This window comes from Geotrypetes seraphini, chromosome 5, assembly GCF_902459505.1.
Source record: "Geotrypetes seraphini chromosome 5, aGeoSer1.1, whole genome shotgun sequence".
NCBI classification, from domain to species: Eukaryota; Metazoa; Chordata; class Amphibia; order Gymnophiona; family Dermophiidae; genus Geotrypetes; species Geotrypetes seraphini.
In genome coordinates this window covers 220,402,312-220,429,598 of record NC_047088.1, presented here as the reverse complement: position 1 = coordinate 220,429,598, position 27,287 = coordinate 220,402,312, and the positions used below count along the sequence as shown (strand labels likewise).

Sequence of the window (27,287 nt, the reverse complement as noted above, 5' to 3'; positions counted from 1 at the left end):
ACTGACCATTCGGCAGTGACTGTACTCCAGAGATGGTGAGGCGACAGTCAGGGATCATGTGTGGAAACTAAATCCAACCCTATTTTTGGAAGAGACTTTCAAACTTTATTTGATAGAATCTTGGCAAGAGTATATTCCAAAGAGAAAATGACTGATACTATTGGGAAGAGGCTAAGAGGAAAGATCACCTCCTTTACTGTTTGCAAGCACAAGAGGAAGAATTGGTGGAGCTCACCATTGGAGCTCATAAGGCAATTGCACATTTATAGGCGATTCTAAATCTCCACTGTTAACTCTCAAGATAAAGATAACTATTTCAGCATTAGGAAACAGATTGATGCTATTCTGACCAGCAGAGCCTTGACCCATATTGAGGACTATAAATATAAATGTTATTTCTGGAGAAATAAAGCAGGCAAGATATTGGCCAATTTGGTATACCCAAGAAAAGTATCTCGAATTATACGTCTCATGAAAGAAGGGCAGGCAGGTCTCAAATTTTGCTTTTCCTCATGACACACACAGAGCTGGATTCTCTAAAGTCACTGTGCAATTGTTAAATGCATGTATTTTACCGCCCAATTATTAAAACAGCTCACCATGGACTTTTCTGAGTTTTCTAGTAGCCTCCTATTGTACTATGCAAATGTAGTACGAGGTCATTAACATTAAAACTATAGTGTAATGATGTCATTAATATTAAAATGACCTTTCTGGGCGATTCTCAAAAAGGAACGCAACTCCATTTATGAGGAATTGGTGCAGATATTTTCCGGCAGGATCTGAGCTGTCTTAGCCTTACTTTCTTGTCAGTGCCTGAGCACTGATTGGCTCAGACACTGACAGGAAAATAAAGCAGCTATCAGACCCCTCACCAGCTTCGATTCCTCATAAATGTAGCCCAAAAAAGCTTGGTGGTCTAGTGCCCTTCCCCCCCCCCCGAACCATATGCAGAAAATCGGCAGGAGGGATGCTCACTCCTTCCTGCCACAGGTTTGTTTTTAATGGGTCCAAACAGCAAGCTTCCCCCCTCTCCCAACAGCCCTTCACCACACAAGTCCGGTGGTCTAGTGGGCCATCCTTCCCCAGTATCCACTGGCAGCAAGCTTCCCCCACAACAGCCCCCCACCACACAAGCGTGGTGGTATAGCGGGCCATCCCCTTTTGACCCTTCTTTAAGAAGACCGGTAGGAGGGATGCCCACTCCCTCCTGCTAGCAGGCCTGCCTCTTCAAAACAGTGGGCCCACAGGTATAGTGAGAGTGGAAGGCACCCGGGGCGGAGGCACCCCCATCGCCCTCTTTATCCATCCCCCCAATATAATTTGCATGCTGTTGTGCTGAGAACCACCAGTAAAACAAAAATTACTACCACCTTGGCATTTTTTTTACCGTGGTGTTGGAGCTTAGAGAATCTGGCCCTCAGTGACAAAACAGTTTCCTCTATTATAACAAAAATATGCCCCCATCCACTTCTTGATTTTTTTTTCTTCACAGAAAATGGAGGCAAAACTGGCCAGAAGCAGTGGCATCTGGTCAATAAATAACCTAGGAGAAAGTGTGTGTGGGGGGAGAATGCTACAAGATTTACCATTGACTCCCCTGCCACCAAGTTTTGTGCTGCTGCTGCTCATGCATGAGAAAATGTGTGTATGGGGAGGGAAGGTTGCTGGCTCCTGTTTTCAGAATAACAAGTGGAAAAAGGGATTGAGAGAATATACCAGTGATACAAGGTTGGTCAGTTTCTGGTTTAGCTAAAATGCAATCAACCTGTTTGGGGCCCCCAAGAATGGCAGGACCAAATGCAGCCAAATGGCAATGTACAGCACTTGCCACCAAGACATCAGTGCTCACTTTCTAAAATATAACATAAAATTGGTCTTCCCCAAGAAAAGCAACAATTTTCCACAGATACGATTTGTGTAAATACTTTTCCAAGCTAGGTGTGAACATTTACACCAGCTCTATGGCTGATGTAAGTTTTTGTACCTTAAATATGGATATATTCTTGGCATGTTAATACTGATATGTGAAGGAAAAAGAAGAGCACCTACTTTTCTTTATAGAATTTGCTTCAAGTTGGCATTTTATAGGCCCCTAAATATAGGTTTGTATGTTTTCCTCGAGATATAGTAAATTTCAGAATATTTGTTTAACTTTTAAATGAAATATTTACAAAAAAAAGGAAATTTATATAATGGATTGATGAGACATAATGGTGAGATATATACACAGTGTAGCACAAAAATATTAAAACAGTTTACAATTTAAAAGTAAAAAATTAACTTATAATACTCTATACAAAAGTAAATTTTAAAGAAAATAGAAAGCACATAATCTTCAATACAATTAAAAATAAAAATAAATGGTACTTTTTCAGAACCTTAGCTACATGTATCAAATATAGGTTACAAAGAATCAGAGATAAAATAGATCCCTAAGGAATCCCTTTGCCACCAAATTTTAAAGGAGAAACATCATCTTTTCAAACTGCACTATGGTGCTCATTTTTGAAAAATGTCTCAAAAGTGGCACAAAGCAGCAGATGAACATTTTTCATGTGACAACATTCAGGGCGCAATTTTTGACACTCAGATTTGAGATGATTTTTCTCCGCAATTCATTAAATCACAAGGAGGCGTACTGGTGGCGAGATTTAGGTGGGCCCACAATTTGGACATTTTTCAGGGATAACGGAACAAGATAAAAACATCTAGGGAAAAAACGGGGACATTTTCATCTGTACCTGTTTCAATCATGACTAAGGGCTTCTTCTATTAAACTGCGCTATCGGTTTTAGCACAGAGAGCCAAGCTGAATGGCCCGTGCTGCTCCCGACACTCATAGGAACTCAGTGAGCATCTGGAGCAGCTTGGGTCATTCAGCGTGGCTCTCTGCGCTAAAACTGCTAGTGCGGTTTAGTAGAAGAGGGAATAAGTCATAAAAAGGTTCCCTAACTGATGAGCTGGCCACTGGAGGGATTAAGGCATGACTACCCCTTAATCCTCTAGTGGTCACTGACCCCCCTCACCCCCCCCCCCCAAAAAAAAAAAAAGATGTGACCGTGATAATACATATGAGTCTCTATGACAACTTCAGATATTATTGCCATTCCTATTAGAGCAGCAAGCTGGTCAAAGGAGTAGGCTAGTGGTCAATGCAGTGGACTGTAGAGAAAGGGACCTAAGTACACTTGTGGTGGAAATTGTTAGCCTTCCAAAACACACAAAATACCAACTGTAAGATAGGAGACACCTCGCTGGATTGCAGGAACTTGTGGCAGCCATTTTAGACAGTGGCTTGCATGGTTATTGTAAAAAATGGTTTATTGTAAATCACTTTGGTACTTCTGTGTTCAGCGGTACATCAAGTAAATAAATCAAACTAAATAATGGTCTCACCGGACCGATAACAGAAGTAGAAGTCATGGTTCCACTGGGAACGAGTGATCACAATGTAATCAACTTTAAACTTGACATCGGGAAAGGGAAACATGCCAAAACCTTAACCACCACCTTAAACTTTAAAAAGGGTAAATACGATTGCATGAGAGCCATGGTAACAAAACGACTCGAGAAGATGGTGGACAAACTTGAAACAGTAGATCAGGCATGGTGCCTATTGAAAAATACTATTGCAGAAGCACAAGATCTCTACATTCCAAGGATTTCCAAAGATCGGAGAACTAAAGGCAAAGGAGAACCGGCATGGCTTACCATACAGGTGAAGGAAGCCATAAAAGAAAAGAAGGACTCTTTCAAAAAATGGAAATGCACGAAGACAACCGAAGCCTGGAACAAACATAAAGATGAACAGAAGAAATGTCACAAGGCGGTGAGGGATGCAAAACAGAACTATGAGGAAAAAATAGCCCGGGAGGCCAAAAACTTCAAGCCCTTCTTTAGATACGTGAAAGGGAAAAAACCTGCAAAAGAGGCAGTGGGACCCCTGGACGACAAGGGAAGAAAAGGGTACATCAAGGAAGATAAACAAATCGCAGACAAACTAAATTCCTTCTTTGCGTCCGTCTTTACGAAGGAGGACACCTCAACAATACCTGAAGCGGAGAAACTGTTTACAGGAGAAATAGAGGACAGCCTCACCACAGTTGAAGTGAACTTAGATCAGATATACTACCAGATCGACAAACTTAAAAGTGACAAATCCCCTGGACCGGATGAAATTCACCCGAGAGTCTTGAAGGAATTGAAGGTTGAAATCGGAGAGTTATTGCAAAAACTTGCAAACCTGTCAATCAGAACTGGTCAGATACCAGACGACTGGAGGAAAGCGAACGTCACGCCAATTTTCAAAAAAGGATCGAGAGGAGAACCGGGCAACTATAGACCTGTGAGTCTTACGTCTGTCCCCGGCAAGATGATTGAATCACTGATCAAGGATAGCATAGTTCAGCACTTGGACACACACGACTTGATGAAACCCAGTCAACATGGATTCAGGAAAGGGAAATCGTGTTTGATGAATTTACTCCAATTCTTTGAGACCGTGAACAAGCAAATTGATAGTGGAAAGCCGGTGGACATAATATACTTGGACTTCCAGAAAGCATTTGACAAAGTTCCACACGAAAGACTTCTCAGGAAACTACAAAGCCATGGCATAGAGGGAGATATACAAAGATGGATAGGTAAATGGCTGGAAAACAGGAAGCAGAGAGTAGGCATAAATGGGAAGTTCTCAGACTGGGAGAAAGTAACTAGTGGTGTACCCCAGGGCTCGGTACTTGGGCCGATCCTTTTTAATATTTATATCAATGACCTGGAAAACGGAACATCCAGTGAGATCATCAAATTTGCAGACGACACAAAACTCTGCCAGGCAATCAGATCGCAGGAGGACAGTGAGGAACTCCAGAGCGATTTGTGTCGGTTAGAAAAATGGGCGGAGAAATGGCAGATGAAGTTCAACGTGGAGAAATGCAAGGTAATGCATTTAGGCAGTAAAAATAAGGAATACGAGTACAGAATGTCAGGTGCAACTCTGGGAAAAAGTGAACAGGAAAGGGATCTGGGTGTACTGATAGATAGGACCCTGAAGCCGTCGGCACAATGCGCGGCAGCGGCAAATAAGGCAAATAGAATGTTGGGTATGATAAAGAAAGGAATCTCGAGTAGATCGGAGAAAGTTATAATGCCACTTTATAGGGCAATGGTCAGACCCCACTTGGAATACTGCGTCCAACATTGGTCTCCCTACCTAAAGAAGGATATAAAACTGCTGGAGAGGGTGCAGAGGCGAGCAACTAAACTAGTGAAGGGTATGGAGAAACTGGAATATGAGGATCGACTTAAAACACTGGGATTGTTCTCCCTTGAGAAAAGGAGACTGCGTGGGGATATGATCGAGACCTTCAAAATACTGAAAGGAATCGACAAAATAGAGCAGAGAAGATTATTTACATTGTCCAATTTGACACGGACAAGAGGACATGAAATGAAGCTAAGGGGGGGCAAGTTCAGGACTAATATCAGGAAGTTCTGCTTCACACAGAGAGTGGTTGACATCTGGAATACTCTCCCAGGGGAGATTATTGCGGAATCGACAGTCCTAAGCTTCAAAAGCAAACTAGATGCATATCTCCTTGAGAGAGGCATATAAAGATATGGTTGGATATAAAATAAGCCAGGTGTATACCTAGCAGGGCGGATCGCCGGACTTGATGGACCGAAGGTCTGATTCGGAGATGGCGCTTCTTATGTTCTTATAATGTTGACCATCTCTCAATTCAGAGGGAAAGTGTCTTAAAACAGCAAAAGTGGGGAAGAAGTGATGTCACTGTTAGCTTCATCTAGTCTTAAACTAATAGTACAGGAAACCTGCATCTATCAGCAGGACAAAAGTATAAAATCTGCCCCCCAAAATAGCAACTTGTATGTTGATGTCCCACGTCAAGGAAAAAAACACAGTTGCCATCGGGGAGGGATGGGGCACCTGAACCAATGGCATGCTCACTATTGTGGAGGGAGGCTAGCCATCAAAGAACTGCATCATGGAGGGAGATCGTTACATAACACACATATAAGTGTCACCATACTGGGACAGAGCAAAGGTCCATCAAGCCTAATATCCTGTTTCAAACAGTCAATCCAGGTCACAAGTATAGTCATGTGAAAAAAATAGGGCACCCCATGAAATATTCAGTTCTTTCTTAAGAAATGTTCACATATCGATGTCAAATTTTTTTTTTTTTTTACCTCTGGTAAAGAAAGTGATGTAATTGCAGGTAAACAAAAATTTTCTTTGATTTACTCATGAAACAAAAGATATCCACTAGGCATCCCTCCTACTGGTGATATATGAGGGAGGGGGGCGCGGCAGGAGGGACTGGGCATCCCTCCTGCCAGCGATGTAAGGGGGGACCGGTGGCCACTAAAGTTATCACAGAAGGGAGATCCCTTGCCGCGATAAGCTCAGGGGCTGCTTACAATGTAGGCCAGCATTTTGCTGGCCTACATTGTATGCATCTATTGTGGGCCTAAGGAGGCAAGTAGCCAAGGCTAGTCCATGCCTAGTCTTAGGTGAGCTTAGGTGGGCTTACGTGTCTCCCTAGGCTCCTGGAGGTGCCTACAATGTAGGCGGCCTGCCTCGGGAATTTGGGCTTTTTTTTTTTTTTAAACGTTCATCCCGATTGGCTGGTTAGACAGCAGTTGGCCGCCTACAATCGGGACGCCATTTATAGAATTTGGCCCAAAGCACACAGAAATGATAGCAACCATTCTTAATCCTTTTAAAAGTTTTACCATCATTGAAAGTTGCACATTATCAAGATTCAACTGGATATCACTTATTTATTTAAAATTATTGATTCCTATCTGATATGATCACAACAAAAAATTGCATGCTGACAATTCAGCTCATAGAGAAGTGCAAGAAATTTGGCACCGTGCTTGGCATCCCAGTACTTCCACTGGATCTTCTACATTATTGTTTTTATGATTTTATATTGAATAAATTCAATTAGCCTTCTTTGTATGCATTTTGAGTTGGCATATATCATTCTTGAAAGATTTGCACAAACAGGACTGAACTGTACTTACAGACTTATGTCTCCTCTTTTTGTTTTTTTTTCTTGTGTTTTTTTGACTTCTTATAGCTTCTCTCTAATGAAGAAAAAAGTAAAACAAATGGATTAACATAAGTAACAGCAAATATACTTACCTATAGCAGGTGTTCTCTGTGGTCAGCAGGCATATAATATCACATGTGGGTTACATCATCCATGGAACCTGGTACGGATATTATTAAGTGCACTGCCACTTTAAATCTTTAGGAAGTGCCTATACCGCTCAAGTGTCGGTGCCTTCCTGCCAGACAATGGCTTGCGGTACCATCAGTTCAATAACAAAGCTAAGAAGCCAACTAGGGATTGTGAGAATATATGTCTGCTGTCCTTGGAAAGCATCTGCTACAAGCAAGTATCTTCGCTTTCTCTGAGCAGGCATATTCTCACACATAGTCTCCCAAGATAGAAGGATCATGAAAACAGAGAAGGGTAATGGATATATAAACATGAACTTGGCGAAACCCAAGAGGGTTGGAGGGAAAGTTGGTGCTCAGGTAGAGGGGGGAATATTAAGTCCTTACTTGATAATCTTTCTAGTAGACAGAACTGAGCATCCCTCCTCCTGTCTACTTCATAAACATGTACGGGGAGGTTTGGGGGCATCTGGTGGCAGAAGGAAGTGGGCATCCCTCCTGCTGATTTTTTTTTTTTAAGGAAGGGGAAGGGTCAGTTCTGGAGGTCCTGGCAGGGGGGGGGGGGCTTGCGACTGCATGAGGGAGTGGACATCTCTCCTGTCGATTTTTATTAATGTAAGGAGGGTGGGGGGGAGTTTGGTGGTAGTGGTGGGTTCGCATCTCTCCTGCCTCTATTTTGGTTCCATGGGAGGGGGTGGGGGGTCACAAACACAACATCTATGCTCATTCATTTTTGGGGGTCAGTAGGATTGATCTGATTCTGGCATGCAATGTTAGACCATCGATCAGTTGGCTGGTTTTAATATTAATGACCTCATTTAAATCAGAAAGGAAAGAAGAAAGTCCTTGCCTCGAAAACCAAACAATGCAGAAAAAGAGGCAAGGGAGGCATCCTATCAGCCAAAAGAACAGTCTTTATTCAAACAAATGGTCCCAACAAGGATCCAAGTTTCAGCGTTTCATACAACACCTTTTTCAGAGAATACTAAAATGTACATATACAATACAAAAAAAGCAAAATAAAAAAAAACTTATGGATTAAGATATCAATTAAAAACAATCAAATGTCATACATAAACAAACACTGACATAAGAATCAATAAAATAACAGGTGCAAATGAACAAAGAATGTATTTTAAAACCATGTATTTCAGAACAAAAATGCATATCTTGGACAGAATAATGGAACAATAAAAGTGTTGATAAAATAATGTATGCAAGAGCCATGGAGAAAGATATGATAGCACAAAAGATGTGCATGCTTAAAAACATGTTAAGCATAATGACAGTGAATCAAATACTGAATGGTTTGAGATCATAAAGGAAAAAACTCTCTAAATTATGACGACATACGGTACTGGGCTGACACGCACAATGTAGGTGATAAAATCATGAAAACATAGCTCCACATCTCGCCATCTTTGAACATGAATCTTACAGTTTTCTGGCGAGATGTAGATGGAAGATTTTTGAAAATTATTTTCCTCTGAGGTAGCCCTTATAGAGGCAAAACAGGCGATCCCCTGTTGGGAAGTCATGTATGGACTGCTAGCCACTGGCCTACCTTGAATGACAGACCTTTTAAGATAAGTGGTTACTTTTTCTTGTTTTTGTTCTCTTCGAGATAGTGTTGTTACACTGCGTTTTTGGTAGCTACTTTTCTTCTGAATATTTGCCTCTTACAATTGGATTGCTACTGATTCTTGCTACTGATTTTTCATGTTTTATAATTCATAGTAAAACAAATGTTTGGAAGCACAAGTTTGAAAGCAGTGAAGCATGATGTCTAAGTAGAGTTTTTTTCAGTACCTATCCATGATAGTGGCTCATCTGACACTTTTTAGTGTTCTAGAGCCAAAAGATTGCAGTCTGTTTTTCTCTACTTGTCTTTATCTAATCTAATCTTCTATTTCTGCGTCACACATACCTATGCAGGCTCAAGGCGACTTACAAAGAGAAGAGAGAGGAATGGAGAGGGAAGGGGAGATAAAGGGAAGAAGAAAAAGAGGGAATATTTGAGCAGGGGGAGATCTGAGAAGTTCAAGTGTCAAAGAGGTTGGTTTTCAGTTTTTTTTGGAATGTGGTGTAGTTGGGTTCTGTTCTGGTCGTTTCAGTGAGGTCATTCTAGATTTTCACTCCTAGGAAGGTAAGCATGGAGTGAAAGATTCACTTGTATTGGAGATTTTTTGTTGAGGGAAGGTTTAGTAGTATCCTATTAAGAGTTCTGTGGGAGGTAGACCATACCTTTGAGAAGAGTTGGATTTGTAGAGCTGCTGAGTTTCCGTGAATTATTTGGTATAAGATGCATGAAGTTTTAAATTTTATTTGTGATGGGATGGGTAACCAGTATAGTTGCCCGATGAAGGCTGATATTGAGTCGTATTTTTTCAGGTTGAAAATTAGTCTTACAGCTGTGTTTTGTATGAGTTGCATTTTATGGATCAGTGCGCTGTTGATTCCCATGTAGGAGGAGTTACAGTAGTCCAACTGTGGTAGGATCATCGATTGCACAATCAGAGCAAAGTGATGTTGATAAAAGTATGGTCTGATGAGTCTTAGTTGCTTCATGGTGAAGAGGGACTTTTTCCGAATATTAGAGATTTGAGCTTCCATGGTTAGTGTGAAATCAAGAATGCAGCCTAGGATTTTGGAGGTTTTATCGACAGCGAGGGTGTGGCCCAAATTGTTACTGTTTTATGTGGATGCATGTGAAAATCCTAGCAAAGAATTTAAACAGCACATGTTAGTTTTGAATATTTAGAGATATCTTGAATCAGACTGCTCGAAGTACTCCCTAGTAGGTAACCAGGAAGTATGCATCAACTGTGAATCGACTGAGCCAAGGTGTAAGCAGATAAGTCTGATCCCGGAGATAATTCCTCCACCGATGACAATACATACTTTGAATGGGTCTATTTCAACCTCAATGTTCAACGTTGAGCAGGGAAAAGTGACCTTGTCCTCAATCGATACTTTGATGTATCCTCAAGCTGGGATGAGGCAGGCAAGGAAGCCTTTAAAGTCTGTGAAGACTGCTTCTGCACTAGCACTAAAAGCTCTTGTCTGAGCATAGTCCATATCTCCTCCTAGAAAGATGATGCCAGTATGAAGAGATATCTGCTTGGAAGCAGTCTGCTGTACCAATGTTAAGGTGTGGGAGACCTTGATATTGAGGCACGCCAATGAGGAGACATCAGTTGGATGGCAGGAGTGTGGTCCTTGGTACGTCAATACTTTCTATGCGTCAAGGAAGTAGATGCTTGGGAGGATGCAGTGCCATGCCTAGAAGGGGAAGAATGTTTGCACTTCTTAGCTTTCTTATGCACCATGCCCCTCAATACGCGAGGCATATATGATGAGGAAGTAGAGTCCTTTCTCTTTAAGGAGCCCGATGCCTGAGACATAGAAGGCTGGGTTTCAGGTTCCAAGTCCCCCGCTATGCTTGATGCTGATGCTAACGCACTACCAAAACGTTTTTCAAACTGAAGGTTTTGGGCTTTAAGTGACCTCTTTTGCATGTGGAGAGGGAGGACACAGTTAATATCCTGATGTTCAGGATCCAAACACTGTACACATCAATTATGTGAGTCAGTTCCTGAAATGGTCCAATTGCATCAAGAACATTTCTTAAAGTCACTTGATACTCTCTTTGACAAGGACGGGAAAATGGCAGACACCAAGTCAAAAGGCTCAATTTGCCCAGGGAGGTCAAGTAACATAGAAAGCCAAAAACAGTCAACGCTCCTGGGAAGAAAAAAAAGCTCGGAGTAGCCTTAAGGCCAAAAAATGAAAAATTAATAAAAATGAACTTAAATCAGGTAAAATACTGAAACACCATAAAAACAAGAAAATATACAAAAATAGAGACAAATAAGTATGGGAAAACACAAAAAAGGAAGGCAAAAGTTTGAATCACTGAAAAGAAAACTTAAAACACAGCTTCTCTGTTCTGCGGAAAACAAAGAACTGATGGTCCCGAAAGCCAACGTTAGGTGGGAAGGCACTGCCTAATGATTTTTAGTGATAATGCACTTGGTAGTGTCTGTACTGGGTTCGATGGATGACGTCACCCACATGTGAGAATATTATGCCTGTTTATCCTCGAAGAACACTAGAAATACAACGCTCAATGGTTTTGTTATGAAGAGTTCAAAATGAAAAAATTAAAAAGGTGCCTCACCAGATTCTTCAGTAGATGAGTGTTCAGAGCCAGATCGCGATTCTGATCGTTGTCTTTTCTTTTTAGAATGGTCATCCTCCTCCTCTGAATCTGAGCCCTAGAAAGAAAACACAAAAATCAGTTTAAAAGTGCCATGTTGCAATATAAAGACAAATAAAGCATTCACATTAATGCAGAGCAAACTGCTTAGCAATGTTTGGATGATATACTCTGCAAAGTCTTACCGAGCGGGAACGAGAACGCTTCCTGTGATGTTTTTTAGACTTTTTAGAATGTTTCTTATTCTTTGAATGATGATGCTGACACTCATGCTATAAAAAAATAGAAAAAGGTAAATAGGATCATTGTACAGATCAGTTAATAAGCCTATTCAAATTTCTATTAACATTATACCAGCAGCTAGTTTTTCTCTGCAAAAAAATACTTGATGGCAAGAAAAACAAAGACTATGAGAGCAAACATAACCATAATAAAACTAGCTTCAATCAAATGAGCAATCTGAACGGGAGATACCAGTGTGTACATTAAGAAAAAGCACCAAAAGCCACAACACCTGCAACTTATATTCTATCGAAATAAACGGAATATAAAATTGCAAAACTGGTCTATTACTATTGGCCTAGTACTGTGCAAAGAAACTGAGATAAAAGTTTATTACACAAGTCATCAGCAAGCACGTGCTCTAAGGGCAACAGGATACAAGTACTCATATACAGTAAGGGTGACATGTGATGGAGACAAGATAGTGTGAGTTAGTATAAAGTTCTGTGATGCTCAAATTTCCAGAGTTGTGTACTGCACATGTGTGTGTGGGTTCCCTGTGCTGGTGCTGTCATGTAGACTCATCTCAGTTTCTGTTTATAGCCACAAGGCTGATACATGAGGCTTATATTTATCAGAATATACCTGATAAATATAAGCAACTGCACTTTCTCTATTTAAAGAGATTAGGTTCTTACTTTGCTAATATCTTTTCTAGCAGCTATGCTGGTTACGAGATTGTCCAGGCCCTTACCAAACATTTGTCTCTTGAAAGGGAGTCTGCTGAGAGTAGCCTTGGAGGTGAAGTCACCAGCCCATTGCCTGATCTAGAGCATTCTGCGGGCTGAGACTGAATAAGCCGAAACATTGCTCATGACTCTGATGATGTACAGCGCTTCCACCACATAATCGACCCCTGCTAATAGTTAGCTGGGGAAAAAGCTCATCATTTACCAGCTCAAGACTCCGCATCCTGGTATGGCAGGCATGAGTCACAAAAGATGCCACTGTATCCACTTTGATTCCTAGGATTAAAGCTTCAAACTATTTTTTGAGAATCACATCCACTCTACAATCTTGCATATTCTTTAACACCAGGCCTCCCTCACTTGGTAGAGAAGTGTGTCTAGCAACATGTGGTACCAAGTAATCCACCCCGGGCTAAGCAAACAGCTGGTGACACTCCTGTGCCATAGAATACAACCGATCCATAGTCCTGGCCACTTTAAGGGACTCTTCTGGAGCATCCCAATGCTTCACGGATAGCATAGCTGGTTTTAAGAAAGGTTTGGACAAGTTCCTGGAGAGTTTGAACAGACGGAGGACCGTGGAATCATATCCATGATCGAGGGCTACAGGGTCTAATGCATACGCACCTCCCTTGGAAAGGTCCCCTAGTTCCTGGCCAGCTGCAGCAGACTTACCCTGGAAGCCCCTGCCTTCAGAAGTACTGCCAGACTTTCCTTTGGAAGGTCGGCTGTCCTGAAAGGCTCTCCACATCAAATTAAATTCCAGAGAAACTGCTGTCCTGGGCAGCACAGCATCTCCTATAAAGGACTAGTTTGCATCTCTCTTGGGATCCATGGCCTCAGTGTCCCTGTGTTTAGGACTGCCATTTCAGGACTCTGAAAGGAATATAGCACCAACTAATGGGCCTCCCGCCTGTTCTTCAGCCCCAGAGAGCAAAGGAGAGGCTAAGCCAACTGCTCTCACTCCCCTTCACATGTTGTGCAGCAAGTGGTGCAAGGGCACTTTTGGGCATCCATCATGCATAAACCTGGCATGAATTAGGGTCAAAAGAGCCCGAGGACTTCATTCCTGACAGTTTCATTTATTTATTTATAAGTTTCAACTTAAATTTCAAGCATAATAACTTGTACAGAAAGAACTTGAACCTAGAACATTATCCAACATTCCAAAAACAATTGGTTGTTAACAATCATACAATAAGAAAAACAATAAAAGGTTCAGTTTTACTCAAGTCCTCATAAGATCCAAGATTTAAACAATTGGCAAGAAAATACAAAGAAGACAAACTAAACTTGAAGCTGAGAGCAAAATGAAAAATATCTAATCTTCTAATGAGCTTAAGATTTTTCTTTATCCAGCCGGGAAAGTGACAGGAAGGAAGTTAATTGGAACAGTTAAAAAAAAAATACTTATTCATTTGGTGATATACAATACACTTGCAGGGATGCCACAAATAAAAAGTAGCCCCCAAAGCTAGGACTCCTGGCTTAAGTAAAAGAAATTCATGCTTACGCTTCTGCGTCTCGCGTGATAAATCGGGATACATCTGTATTTTATAACCAAGAAATTGTTTGTCTGTTTTTAAAGAATAGTCTCAAAATCCACACCTTATCTGGTTGAAGAGCTACTGTTATTATCAATGTTGCCGGAGTGGCAATTTCTTTATCTGACTTCTCAAGAAGAGCTGAGACATCCATAGCTTCTTGATTAATAGATCTTTGATATTGAGGTTGATTACTTGAAGGTAAATAATAGGCCTGAGAAAGTGGAGGTAAAAGTTCCTCCGAGATTCCCAGAACTTCCTGAAAATATTTTTTAATCATTTCTCTCGGGGCCAAAATAGTGATCCTAGGAAAATTTATCAACCTTAAATTATTACTCCATGTAGTATTCTCTAAAGTTTCAACTGTCCTCCTTAGATTTGTATTGTCCTTGATTAAGGTTTCTTGAATTTGTTTAAAGGAAATCAAATCTTGTTCAGCCTTCTGAATACTGGATTTAGAGCCACTCAATTCTGTCTTTATCTCTTAATTCTCTTGTATGCTCAATCAGTTTCCCTTCTATATAATGAAAATGGGGATTTATGGCTTTACCAAAGTTAACCACAAGATCCCAAAGAGCGTCAAGAGTCACTTCAGAGGGTTTATTAATGAAACTTTGCTCCTGACCGGTGAAAAAGTGCTCACCACTTGAATCCTCTTGCTTCTCCTCCAGTTGGATATTCCCCGGTCCCACAGATAGAACTGCCTCCGGTTCCATGGTTGGGCTCTCTCGTTGAAATGCCCCTCCTTCCAAGCTTTCCGATGGTGCCAAACTTGCCTCAGGAGATGGAAACAACCCTCCCTTCGTGGTTTCCTCACCTCTTGGGGAGCTTGTAATATGGAGCTACGGGGGCGGTACTCGAGCGTAAGGGCTGAGAGTGGTATCCAGCCCAAGGAGAGCCGCAGCGGTCCCGCCCATATTCGGCTCCTCCAGCAGGCTGGCCTCCAACATTCCAGCTACACTTTGCATGCGCCTCAGGAGATCTTCAATAGTGCCAATAGGGACTTCTCCAGTATGCCACGAGGCAGCAGCGGCGCTCCGACCGCGTCGCTTTGGCATTTCAAATAGGAGGGGGAAAAAAAAAATTCCCCACTACTGCAGAAAGTTTCATCAACAAAACTGAGCAAATACCCAAGGCGTGTTGCTCAGTGATTCAAGCCTGCGGCCATCTTGGATCGCTGACCAGGTCTGCTTCCCTTGATAGTTTTGAGGCAAAATGAAATGATTTGGAGCTTCTGAAAAACTTAGAAAAAAAAAATATTAAAAAATATTAGGAAATCCAAGATGGCTGCTATGGCAGCATTATGGAGCAAAAAAAAAAAAGATGGCTCCAAAGCACTGAAATAAAACTAGTAATTTCAGTGCTTTACAGATCCCCCTCCCCCCCGATTGTCCTCATAGGCTGTAACAGCCTTACTCACTGTGACCTATGCTGGCAATGTGCTGCAGCCTGCCTCAGCTTCAAAGGTTGCTGAATCTGGGAGAATAAATCATTGCCTCAAAACAATGTCCTTCCAATGCTGAATCTTCAGGCTGCCAGTCTGACTGAGCCTCCAAACCCTGTGGACGCGAAAATAGGGGAGGCAAAATGCACCAGCACCCTATGAGACCCCTATGGATGCCTATCAGCCTGCGTTCAAGCCCCAGCAACGCAGCAGGCGAGCAATGCTACTAGGGGAACAGCCCTGAGGCTCTAAAATGCTTCTGCAAGATGGCCAACATATACCATAAGCGATCAGCTGTAGATCTCAGTATGCTTCTCCATGCAGGCAGAGCTGAACCCTCGACTAGGGCAGCTCTTAGCACCAAAATGAAGAATAAAGACTGAAAAACATAAAATAAATCAACAAAACTAAAGAAATAAGCAGAGCAGATCAGAAAGACTCCTTCAGGCTCGTGTACAGAAGGAAAAAACTGAAGGGACAACAGAGCCCTCTAGTGAAATAGGAGGGATTCAAAAACCAGAGTGAATTCTTTCTGCACGGTTCACGGGCACTGGAATATTAACCCCCTCTGTCCAGAATGACACACCTATTACACATGGAAATCCTTAGCTACTAGATTCAAAGAAATGCATGTTTTTGTTGACAAAAATTATTTTAGGCATATTTGTGCATGTGCAAACAAGCCTTGGCATTAAAAAACAGTAATAAATGGCTGAGAAGGTGGCAGCAAGCCAGGGTGGCAAAGATGAATTGAGTGTTCCATGAGAAACCCAACCACTAAAGCACAAGCGTGCCATAAATACTAATTATATTCACACAGAGTCTGCTTGGAACATAAGAGCATTATGGGTGGCATATTATCCAAATACTGACCTTCTTATCATGAGCTCAAATGGATGTTGAAATGGTATGCATTGAGATAAATATTAAACCCTAAAAACACAATGATATCTGGCCTCTCAATTAAAAAAAATAGATTGTCATTACACAAAACCCATCCAAATATATGAAAAAAAGGCTTACGAAAATTTTACTGGAGGAAAAAGCCCAAAGGGGTCTCAACGACAGGGACAGAACAGTTACTTTCCGTAACAGGTGGTAGCCAGGGACAGATATTCTCACATATGGGTGACATCATCCATGGAGCCCCGGTATGGAAGGTCCCAAGTAAATTGCCATTTTAAGAACTTTAGAAAGTTCCCGACCGACCACACCGCACATGCGCGAGTGCCTTCCCGACCGACGTAGGCATGCAGCTCCTCAGTTCAGTTAGCCAGCTAAGAAGCCAACCAGGGGAGGTGGGTGGGTTGTCGAAAGGAACTTTTTTGATGCCATTGAGAATGAGCAGAGATTCGACTTCTTGGAGAAGAAGAGAGTACTGTAATGGGATGGAAGGAAACTCTCTTGGAAGATGATCTGGAGGAATTTTGAGAAAATGAAGAGAAGATCCTTCTTGAATGATATTGAGAACCCAGATATTGGAGGTGATGAGCTGCCAAAGATGATGGTAATGTTGAAGACGACCTCCAATGGGAAGAGAAGAAGCAAAGTTATAGTGATTGAAATTATGCTCTTGAACAGTTGGTCAAAAAGGATGATTTGACTTAGGAGTAGCAGAGGTCTGAGGCTTCTGAAGACGCTGTTGACACTGTTTTTTCTGCTGTGGCCTGGCAAGAGGAGTAGGCTTTGGTGTACACCACCTGTGATATGAAGTAGAGCAGTGATTCCCAACCCTGTCCTGGAGGACCACCAGGCCAGTCGGGTTTTCAGGATAGCCCTAATGAATATGCATGAAGCAGAGTTGCATGCCTGGCACCTCCATTATATGCAGATCTCTCATATGCATATTCATTAAGACTATCCTGAAGACCCAATTGGCCTGGTGATCCTCCAGGACAGGGTTGGGAACCACTGAAGTAGAGGGCTTGAAAGATTTAGAGGCAGAGGATTTAGCCTTAGGCCTGAGTAGCGATTTGAAAGATTTTTCATGCTCTGAAAGTTTTTAAGTCGCACTCTGGATAGTGTCCCCAAAAAGCTCATCTCCAAGACAGAGAATATTAGCTAAGTGATCCTGGAGGTTAACATCCATTTCTGCTACCCGTAGCCATACCAGCCTCCTCCAGCTATAGAGATTGCTGAAACTCGAGAGGACACCTCAAAGGCATCATATGAGGATTGTACCATATGATGTCTGAGCAGCATGAGAGTATGAAACAAAGTATTGAAACTCTGACTTCCTGTGGGATGGAAGATATTTGAAAAAGTTTGGCATTTGTTTTACCCAATATTTGAGATAACAGGTGAAATAAAAATTGTAATTGATGACTTTAGTAGCCAGCATGGAATTCTGGTAGAGACGTCTCCCAAATCTATCCATTGTGCGACCTTCTCGCCCTGGAGAAACAGTAGCATAAATTTTAGAATGGGCAGATTTTTAGAGTGGATTCCACAACAAGAGACTGATTTGAGAGTTGCTGTTTATCAAAACCAGGAATGGGAATGATTTTATACTGAGAATCAAGCTTTCGAGGAGCAGCCTGAACAGAGTAAGGAGAGTCCCAATTTTTTCCGAGAGTCTTCTTTAAAATGCCATGTAATGGAAGTTTGAGAAGCTCCTTAGGAGGATGTTTGTAGCCAATAGTTTCTATAAACTCTGATGAATATTTGGAGTCTGCTTCCAATTTTATATCATGTCTTTACTCATCTGTCTGATAAATCGCGTAAAGGAGACTGGCTCAGAAGGAGAAGGTTCTCTATGAGAAGTGGTATGAGGAGAGTACTCTGAGTCATAAACTTCTGTAGAAGATGGAGATACGTCATGAGGAAACTCAAGGCGAAGATCTTAATCCACTGGAATAGAAGGAGAATGGTACCAGTGTTTGGTTTGGTACCAATCCAATGGAGTAGGCAAGTCAGACTTCTTACGCTTGTCTGTGCGCTTGGGAGAAAGATGTCTGGATTTCGAGGGATGCTGGCCTGACTTATTGGAAAAAAGATGTGGAGACAAATGCCTGGAATAGGTGGAGCAATGTCCAGAATGAGGCTTCGTGTGTTGATGCCTTGGAGAAGGTGATCGTCTTGAAGGTCGATGCTTCAGAGAAGGAGACCGGTACCTTGAAGATCAGTGCTGAGAAGCATGGCTCAATGATGATGATCGGTGCAGAGAATGAGGCGGTATCGATGAGGCAGTGGTGGTATCTGGATCTCGCATGGGGCGACGCTCAGGCTGGAGGAGTCAACATGGGGGATGACCAGTAGGAACATATCCCCAAACTCCAATTGAAAGAGAGCATGAACTTCTCTTTAAAAGCCTGCACCAACACCTGTGGCTTAGACGCCGGTATCAATGGTGCTGCGGCTCGCTGGAGAGGATGACATAGATGAAGATGTATCCCTCGAGGTTGAAGTGAGCCGCATTAATGGTCTCTGCTTGACCGGTACGACTAGACTGAAAACCTTAGTGGCTTGAGACCTGGTCTGGGAAGCTGATGACTTCTTAGCTGGATTACCTGAGGGAACTATAGCCTGTGACACCGACATGGAAGCTGGTAACTCGGATGATGGCGATGTCAATAGCTTGGACTGTGTCGAAGGTACCTGCAATGTATCCATGGTACCAAAAAGAAGTCTTTGCTGTAAAAGGCAGTTCTTAATGGAGTGTTTCTGCAAGGTCGAACAGTGCATACAAGACTCCACACAATGGTCCGGGCCCAGGCACTGGAAACACCAGTTGTGTGGATCAATCAGCGAAATAGTGCGCTGGCACCAACCACACTTCTTGAAGCCAGTTAATGGGCGGGACATGGGAGGGAAAACCGCTTCAGCCAAATCAAAACCCGAAGGCTTAGGTAGGGGGCAAAGGCCCCACCATCAAGAACGGCGGTGGAAAAAATTTAAAGCAAAAAAAGGAACTTTTTTTTTGTAGAAAAAGAAATAAGAAGAAAAAAAAAAATCTGTAAAATGCACGAGCGTAAAGGCAAAACCAAAACAGAGACCGTCTCGCACACGACTTCGTATCTCTGTGGAAAACTGAGAAGCCGTGTGCCTACGTCGGACGGGAAAGCACTCGCGCATGTGCGAGTGTGGTCGGTCGCAAACTTTCTAAAGTTCTTAAAATGGTGATGCACTTGGACCTTCTGTATCAGGGCTCCATGGATGATATCGCCCACATGTGAGAATATGCTAACTGCTTATCCTGGGATAAAGTACAATATAACAGAAGAGTTGTGAGGATAAGATGTCAATAACTAAGCCATGGGTTTGAAAGAATTCCACTTTATTGAAGATAACACTGTGAAGACTCAAAGTCTTTGCAATGTTATCGTCAATAAAGTGGAATTCTTTCAAACCCGTGGCTGAGTTATCGACATTTTATCCTCACGACTTTTCAGTTATAGTTAAGAAAATTTTAGCCAGAAAAGAAAAACTTACCTCAAGTAAATGTATGAAGTCTTTAAATATTCGCTTCCGTTCAGATTCTAGAGTAATATCTTCAAATATTGGTTCCTTAACAAACCTCTCCCGAACCTACAAACAACATATATTAAGAAAAATCATTTACAAAAATATACACAGAAATGTATATACTCCTATAGACTACAAAGCAATATCAGAAAAAATAGGAATTGTTTTTATTTTATTCAATTTCACACAACTCTCAACACCAGTCAGGTCAATGAGTACTGTCTATTAAATAGTATAATAATTCAGTTACAAGAAGTGAAACAATTTTTTCCTCAAAGTTCCTCCTATGCACTAAATTATTTATTTGAATTTTCAAATTATTACATCAAAGAAATATGTATTTTGAAAAACAATAGCTTTAACAGAATACTAAACAAAAGGAAACGCTGATGTTATTTCAATCATGAATATGACTGCTGGAGCTAGATTGCTAAATTACGAAGAATTTCTAAACTAAGTGCTATTTATTTAAAAAAAAAAAAGAAAAAAAGAGAGAGAGAGCTGTATTTTTTAAGTAGATTCTTAAAACTGTTAAGATTGTTTATAACTATTCAGCATGGTTTAAGTTCCTCAAATTTATAATTTTTCAAGGCTGCATTTTGATTAAAATTTGTAATTGCGATCAAACGCATGATTAACATTTTAATCTACATAAATGCAGCCTGATCTGGGCAATTTCTAGAGGTTGTTGAAGATATTCAGGAAGCAAGTTGGATATAACTTTGCCTCCCTTGTTAAGACCTATACAAATTACTTTGGAGTCATTATGGATAACATTAGACAATATTTGCTGGATTGACTCCTTCTGTGTAACGTATAGTATAAATTCAGAAGCTGGAAAAATTACTGCATTTCTCGCTCTATAAGATGCACTTTTTCACCCCCAAAATAGGCAGCCCCCCAGTATTTTTTTAAAGTCCGTTGGAGCTTTCCTGCTCCTGCCTGTCTCCCTCGCCAGACGGCTCTTCATCAGTTTAAGCAGAGCGGCGCAGAAGGCAGGCGTGTGCTGTTCACGTTCCTGCCTGGTCTGGCGCCACTCCCCGATTGGCTGCAGTCAGTAACCATTATCTCTTTTTCTCCGAGAGATCCCACGTCTTCTTGAATTCAGACACAGTCTTTGTCTCCACCACTTCTTCTGGGAGACTGTTCCACGCATCTACCACCCTTTCTGTAAAGAAGTATTTCCTTTGATTACTCCTATCACCTCTTAACGTCATCCTATGCCCTCTCTTTCCAGAGCTTCCTTTAAGTTGAAAGAGACTCGACTCATGTGCATTTACGCCACGTAGGTATTTAAATGTCTATCATATCTCCCCTCTCCTGCCTTTCCTCCAAAGTATACATATTGAGATCTTTAAATCTGTCTCTATACATCTTATGATGAAGACCACACACCATTTTAGTAGCCTTCCTCTGGTCTGACTCCATCCTTTTTAAATCTTTTTAAAGATGCGGTCTCCAGAATTGTACACAATATTCTAAATGAGGTCTCACCAGTCTTATACAGGGGCATCAATACCTCCTTTTTCCTACTGGCCATACCTTTTCCTATGCACCCTAGCACCCTTCTAGCTTTCACCATCACCTTTTCAACCTGTTTGGCCACCTTAAGATCATCACATACAATCACACCCAAGTCCCGCTCTTCTGTTGTGCACAAAAGTTCTTTACCCCCTAAACTGTACTGTTCCTCGAGGTTTTTGCAGCCCAAATGCATGACCTTGCATTTCTTAGCATTAAATTTTTGCTGACAATTTTCAGACCATTATTCAAGCTTTGCTAGGTCTTTCTTCATGTCATTCACACCATCTGGCTCTAGAGCTTGAATATCCTTCCAGCGCTGAACGGTGGCTCGAATCTTGACTGCTATGTCTGGCCGACCTGTAAGAGAGTCCACAAACCAATCTTGCAGAGGCTGGGCAAATTCCAGCTTGTAGCCCAACCGAAGAAAATCCAAGACTCACTTGTCGGGCATAATACCCATCTCGGTGGAAAAACAGACTTAGATCTGGCCCTCTATCTGAAGAGGAGCATCCCTCGGCTTGGCACCATTTTGCTTCTTCAGCAGGGGCGCAGAACTGGAGGAGGAAGGCAGGGAACACCTGTAGCCATTATACCGTCTTCGGTAGCCCTGTGAAGAAATCTGCAATGTGGCACTTGCATACGGTCAGGATCGCTGTGAGTCACAAAAATTAGAATGACCAGAACCCCAGAACCCAGGAGGATCTGGGTCTGCTATCAGGCAGAGCCTTAGGATGACGGTCCATTCGAGAATTCATTCGGTTGTCCAGCCATGGCCAAAAAATAACTGCTCCTGCAAAAACAGTCCAGCCAAAGTAGCCTTGGAAGTGGAATCACCAATCTACTTTCTGAACCAAAGCATTCTGCGGGTAGAGATGGAGTATACCAACACCTTTTCTAAAGCCTCATAAGGTTATACAATGACTCTGCCATATAACCAAAAAGTTGTAAACCAAAAAGTTGTTGAGGGGGAACCACCGCCTCACTCTCCAGTGTGTACATTTAAGAGAAACTGGCGCATTCAACAAAAGACATCGCCTAAGCAGCTTTAATGCCTAAAGCAGCTGCGTCAAAGAGTTTCCTGAGGACTATATCCACATAGCAGTCTTGCATATCCTCTAACACTACACCACCCACACTGGGGAGAGGTGTGCATTTAGCCACCTGCGCCACCCTGGACTGATCCAAAAGTCACCGACACTCCTGTGTCAGAGGATACCAGTGTAACAAAGCTCTAGCAATTTTCAGAGCACCCTCTGGAGAGTCAAACTGCTCCGAGACCAGAACGCACATATCAGAGTGCCAGGGGAAGGTAGCAGACTGCAAAGCACATACCACAAAGCCAAGAGAAAGAAGTGTATGGAGCCAGCTGAGTGACCAAAACGAACCCCTGCAAAGATGCAGACTCAAATAAGGGCAGGATCGTGAGAGCATTTCCAGACTCCAAAAACCCCAGAGGGATCCACAGATCCAGCACACAGTCCCTGATCTCCCATCCTGAGAAGCGTTGCAACTGCAAATGAGTCAGCAAGCAAGTCATTCGCATCAGGATCCCCCAGACCAGGGTCAGGCAGCGCAAGCACAGTGACTGTGTGAAGTGAGGACGTGTACAAAGGAGCAACGCCATTGAGAGACCATGGAGGTGAATTGGGACTGTGCAGAGGAAGAACACTGGTTTGATCTGAGATTCAGACCACAAAAATTTCATAAGTCAGATGAAAGTGTCCGTCTCCTGGGGCATAGAGTCACCCTCAGGTGACTAAAATTTGCATTTCTGAGGCTGCAAAGGATCCACAGCTTGGCGGACAGAATTACCAGCCATGTTGAGTCCCTAAAGTCACAAAGGCCACCCTGCCAGACTAGCTGAGCGTTTGGTCACTTGCTTCAGCAGGATAGAAGATAAACTGGATGCTGCAGACCTCCCCCCCCCCCCCCCGGCTGTGCCATGCAGCACGTGGTGCAATAACGTTCTAAACATGGTAAATTTGCGTAATTCTGGCAAGAATTCACATGAGAAGAGCCCAAGGACTCCATCCCAGGAAGTTTCTAGGCAAAATTTGCAGTTTTGAAGAAGCAGGGAGCTTTAGAAGAAAAAAAACCCGCTAAAAATCCAAGATGGCCGCTGTACCAAAATTGCAGTATTTTTCACATTTCTCAAACTATAAAAACAGCGATTTTAGGATTTCTCCGGAGGGGGAACATCCAGAAACCTTAAAAAACCCACTTTTCAAACCTACCCTGATGTCTCTCACAGGCTGTCAGCCTGTGTACTCACTGTAACCTGAGAGAAGCTGTGCTGTAACCTTTCTGCTCTGGATAAGAAATTTCACTGCCATAATCCTGTGAATATACGTGGAAAGCTGATCTTCGGGCTGCCAATCAACTCCTTTGACTACACCTTCAACCTTGTGGATCACCGGATACGCACAGGGACGGGTGGAGGCACGATGACGCAGCCGGCACCCCACGAGACCCCACTGAGCCTCCTAAGGAACCTAACAGCCTGTGTTCGACCCCTGATTAACAGGAGGTGAGACCACCTCAGGGATGGTCCTAAGCTCCAGAGAAACTATACAGGCTGAAGTCTGTGAATTCTCAAGCAGGCAGAGCTTCAAATTGGCTCCAAGAACTAAATTACCCGAAAAGGGAACACAATTGTTTCAAATTAAAATAATAAAATGGGGAGAGCAGAACAAACACACCTGCAGGTACATGTGCAGAAGGAAAGAACTGAAAAAGTGCAGCTAGAGAGCCCAGTAAAGTACAACGGAGGCAGAGTGAAAAATCCAGAGTGGATTCCTTTTGCAGCAGCAGCATGTGGCTATAAGGAAATAACCCTACCGTCTAGAATGTCTCGCCTATTACACTAGAAAATGGGGTTACAACATAGGATTGAAAATTTTTATAATTAAATTATATTATACAATTAAGTTTTCCTAAGTTATTGATGGCTACACCTAAGGAGCTTTTTCACTGATTCCTTTGTGAGAATTATGAATATTCTGAACAGACTGTTTCTTTACATAAGAATAATGCAAATGAGAAAAAAGCAAAATCAGATTATCTGAAGAGTCAGTCTGTAATATACAATGAACTATGCAAGCTGATTTAAACTTAATTTGTCTCTCAACCAATAACCAATGAAGATTCTTATAAGCTAATGCAACATTTTCATATCTTTTTAGACCATAAATGAATCTAACCGCAGTATTCTGGAGCAAGTGCAATTTTTTGATCAGTTTCAGTGTTAAGTTCAAATATAAAGAATTACAGTAATCAAGTTGAGGTAACACTAACATCTGAACCAACAGTGCAAAATGATGTTCAAAAAAGCATGACTTTACTAGTCTAAGTTTCCTCACAATATATAAAATCTTCAAATTTACTGAGTCCAAAAGAATACCCAAAACAGATATTTTATCTACTTACAGGGTAGCTAGTACCTGATTGTAGAGTAAAAAATGTGGGCATTATGCATAGAAATATGTATTTTGTGATAAATAGTTCATGTTTCTCATTTGTAATTGCCGGATTCTTTGATTGTTAATATTTGAAAATTTAAAATAAATAGAATTGTAGATCCATTCAGTTTTGTCGTAAGAATACATGGATGTGATTTTGCTAGTTTGTGAAACTTTTTTTCTACAGAACTCTTTTACAAGAATTAAAGTCCTCTTTATCTGATATATGGGTGGGTCTGAGCCAACTATTCATTGAAAAGAGCTTTGCTTATCAATTTTAATGAGCAGATCTGATAGAAATAGCCATACAAAATTTTCATGAAATGATTCCACTATTTAGACAGTCCGATTTCTATAAAAGTCATAAAAAACACGTCAAGTTTTCAGAGTCACAAACACCATTACCATGGTCATATGACCAGTTTTTAAATGACAAAAACTAAAATGTGGGTGGATTACTATAGTTCACCTGAACTGGTACAGTTAATACAAAATCAGGAGGCAGCATGGTTTTATGAGAGGAAGGTCTTGTCAGACGAATCTGATTGATTTCTTCGACTGGGTGACCAAACAGTTGGATATGGGAAGGACACTAGATGTAGTGTACTTGGACTTTAGCAAAGCTTTCAAAATGGTGCCACACAGGAACATAAGAAATGCCTGCACCGGATCAGACCTGGGGTCCATCCAGTCCGGTAATCTGCACACGCGGAGGCTCAGCCAGGCATACCCTGGCGAATACATTAGTCACTCGTATCCCTTAATGTGTCCTGCAAGAAGATGTGCGTCCAATTTTCCCTTACATCCTAGAATGGTGGTTTCCTCCACCATCTCTTTCGGGAGAGAGTTCCAGGCGTTCACCGCTCGCTGTGTGAAGCAGAACTTTCTGACATTTGTCCTGGCCATGTCCCCTCTCAGCTTCAGGCCATGACCTCTGATCCTAGTCTGGGTTACATTTGCCAATGTGAATAACGCTGTTTTTTGCTCACCATCCTTTTCCCCTGCTGGTGAGTGAGCTTGCTCCATTTTGTCGATTCCTTTTAGCAATTTAAAAGTCTCTATCAGATCCCCTCTCAGTCTTCTCTTCTCATTGAATGCATGCGGTATGGACCCTAAAGTGACAAACTAGATTAAAAGCTAGTTAAGTGAAAGGAAACAAAAGATAGTGGTAAATGAGTTTGCATGGAGGAAAAGGATGTTGTTAGTGGCGCGCCCCAGGGATCTGTTCTTGGGACGGCTCTATTTAACATCTTTGAGAGTGATATTGCGGAAGGACTGTCTGGCAATGTTTGCCTTTTTACGGATGATACCAAGCTCTAATAGGATGGACACCCTGAAAGGTGTGGATAATATGATACGAGATCTGGCGAAGCTTGAAGAATGAGTATGAATCTTGAGCACGCTGTGAAGGAGTAGGTGTGTTCAATTATTCTTATGATGTTGGATTATGGTTTAAATAGGATCTATTAAGGCAATGTGTGGGTTTCGCTATGGAGTAAATTTGTGAAGTTCAGCCTGTTATTTGCACTAAGATTTTGATTTCAACTGAGTTTTAGTGGTAGCTAGTAACAGCTTTATGTAGTTGTTTTGGTGGCACCCTGGAGGTAGTTGTCCTGACCAATAAAAAGCACAGTTACTTACCGTAACAGGTGTTATCCAGGGACAGCAGGCAGATATTCTTGACTGATGGGTGACGGCACCGACGGAGCCCCGGTACGGACAATTTTAGAGTGATTGCACTCTAAGAACTTTTAGAAAGTTCTAGCTCGGCCGCACCGCGCACGCGCGAGTGCCTTCCCGCCCGACAGAGGCGCGCGGTCCCTCAGTTAGTATAAGCCAGCTAAGAAGCCAACCCGGGGAGGTGGGTGGGACGCAAGAATATCTGCCTGCTGTCCCTGGATAACACCTGTTACGGTAAGTAACTGTGCTTTATCCCAGGACAAGCAGGCAGCATATTCTTGACTGATGGGTGACCTCTAAGCTAACAAAAAGAGGGATGGAGGGAAGGTTGGCCATTAAGAAAACAAATTTTGTAAAACAGACTGGCCGAAGTGACCATCCCTTCTGGAGAATGCATCCAGACAATAATGAGATGTAAAAGTGTGAATTGAGGACCAAGTAGCAGCTTTGCAGATTTCCTCAATAGGAGTGGAACGGAGGAAAGCTACAGATGCTGCCATTGCTCTGACTCTATGGGCCGTGACAGAACCTTCCAGTGTCAGTCCGGTCTGAGCATAACAGAATGAAATGCACGCTGCCAGCCAATTAGACAACGTACGTTTAGAAACAGGACGTCCCAATTTATTCGGATCAAAGGACAGAAAAAGCTGGGGAACTGATCTGTGGGGTTTCGTACGCTCCAGATAGTAAGCAAGAGCCCTTTTACAATCCAAAGTATGCAGAGCTTGTTCCCCAGAATGAGAATGAGGTTTTGGAAAGAAAACCGG

General features: G+C 42.1%; 1 protein-coding gene across 1 annotated transcript in view; it reads right to left on the bottom strand.

Annotated features, from left to right (window-relative positions):
• The window catches only part of PRPF40A (pre-mRNA processing factor 40 homolog A), a 235,613-nt gene that overhangs the window by 26,634 nt on the left and 181,692 nt on the right, over nucleotides 1-27,287 (bottom strand). The window contains 5 exon segments of the mRNA XM_033944203.1: nucleotides 7,057-7,086; nucleotides 7,088-7,119; nucleotides 11,397-11,493; nucleotides 11,621-11,707; nucleotides 19,826-19,921. Coding sequence (XP_033800094.1) covers nucleotides 7,057-7,086; nucleotides 7,088-7,119; nucleotides 11,397-11,493; nucleotides 11,621-11,707; nucleotides 19,826-19,921 — 342 coding nt within the window.